At 44.0% G+C, this 1,754-nt stretch overlaps 1 protein-coding gene across 1 annotated transcript; it reads right to left on the bottom strand.

The window, feature by feature from the left end:
• Positions 1-3: 3 nt before the first annotated feature.
• LOC108525461 (tubulin alpha-1A chain-like) lies at positions 4-1,314 on the bottom strand (the record flags this gene model as incomplete). The annotated part of the gene is made up of 3 exons (XM_017866427.1): positions 1,063-1,314; positions 792-940; positions 4-474 (listed from the first exon to the last, which is right to left on the bottom strand). Coding segments are annotated over exons 1-3 (741 nt in total), but the record flags the coding sequence as incomplete, so codon positions are not given.
• Positions 1,315-1,754: the final 440 nt, after the last annotated feature.

Here is a 1,754-nt window from a genome sequence, read left to right as displayed (position 1 = left end):
ATGGTAGGCTTTCTCAGCAGAGATGACAGGGGCGTATGTGGCCAGAGGGAAGTGGATGCGGGGGTAGGGCACCAGGTTGGTCTGGAATTCTGTCAGGTCAACATTCAGGGCTCCATCAAATCTCAGGGAAGCAGTGATGGAGGACACAATTTGACCTATTAACCTATTCAGGTTAGTATAGGTTGGACGCTCAATATCAAGGTTTCTACGACAGATGTCATAGATGGCCTCATTGTCTACCATGAAGGCACAATCAGAGTGCTCCAGGGTGGTGTGGGTGGTGAGGATGGAGTTGTAGGGCTCAACTACAGCTGTGGAAACCTGGGGCGCTGGGTAAATGGAGAACTCCAGCTTGGACTTCTTGCCATAATCAACTGAGAGACGTTCCATGAGCAGGGAGGTGAACCCAGAACCAGTTCCCCCACCAAAGCTGTGGAAAACCAAGAAGCCTTGGAGACCTGTGCACTGGTCAGCCTATTACAAAAGAGAGGAACAGAGGAAAGGTTAAGTTTTTGTTCTCTGTAGTACAATCATAGGAGATGTATTTTCACTTTTCATACATCTCCCAGGATTTAGATCTTATTTTGACAAATGCTTTTTAAAAAATTCTCATTAACATTTACAAAATGACACCAAATAGTTCATTTTAACTGATAAAAACCCCAAAAGAATGACTCATTCCACTTTTTATTAAAATAACAGTTCAATTCTGTGTTTGAAAAAAAAAAAGCAGTATTTCAAATGTGTTCTTTAGACTCATTAATTTACTTTATTCTTGAAAAGAAACATACCAGCTTGCGAATTCGGTCCAACACGAGGTCAATGATCTCCTTGCCAATGGTGTAGTGCCCTCGGGCATAGTTATTGGCAGCATCTTCCTTGCCTGTGATGAGTTGCTCAGGGTGGAAGAGCTGGCGGTAGGTGCCAGTGCGAACTTCATCTGGAGGAGGGAAAGAAGGATGGAGGCAGTGGGTGAGTGGGCGAGTGACCAGAAGAGCCCCCAGGACAGACCTCCTGTCCCAGTATCCTGGGATCTCACTTGGGTTACTGAGGTCAACTCACCAATGACCGTGGGTTCCAAGTCTACAAACACGGCCCGGGGCACATGCTTGCCAGCGCCCGTCTCACTGAAGAAGGTGTTGAAGGAGTCATCTCCTCCCCCAATGGTCTTGTCACTCGGCATCTGACCATCGGGCTGGATGCCGTGTTCCAGGCAGTAGAGCTCCCAGCAGGCATTGCCAATCTGGACACCAGCCTGGCCAACATGGATGGAGATGCACTCACGCTGTGGGAAGGAAAAGTGAAAAAATTGTAAAATTAAGGCGTATTAGCATTTCAAACTTTTAGTAAACTTCTAAAAATATTTCTAACAATATACAGATATTTTTCAGAATTATTTGAGGTCATATCCCTAGCACCATACAAAGATTAAGGAAAATCACCTGCTGCAAATGCTGCATATGGGTGTGGTCTGAATAATGATGTCGCCTTGGCCCTATTCAGCACATGGTACCAGTCCATTGTGCCTACTACCATGCTTGAATAGAAGACTTTTCATATTTAGAAAGTATTCATTATTCAAAGCACAAATTTTGTAAAATGAAGTAAATCCAATTATGACTTAATTGGGATTAATTTTACTGCTTTCTTCCCTTTTAAATAAAGATGAAAGTTTCTTCTGAATAGGACTGACTTGATATTATAACATGGACATCTGTACTGCAGCTGAGGCAAGAAGCCACACCCTTCTGCAG

This window comes from Rhinopithecus bieti, unplaced genomic scaffold (genome assembly GCF_001698545.2).
Source record: "Rhinopithecus bieti isolate Rb0 unplaced genomic scaffold, ASM169854v2 scaffold_56010, whole genome shotgun sequence".
In the NCBI taxonomy this organism is placed as follows: domain Eukaryota; kingdom Metazoa; phylum Chordata; class Mammalia; order Primates; family Cercopithecidae; genus Rhinopithecus; species Rhinopithecus bieti.
Note: the sequence above shows the minus strand (reverse complement) of the source record. Positions and strands in the feature narration are given on the sequence as shown.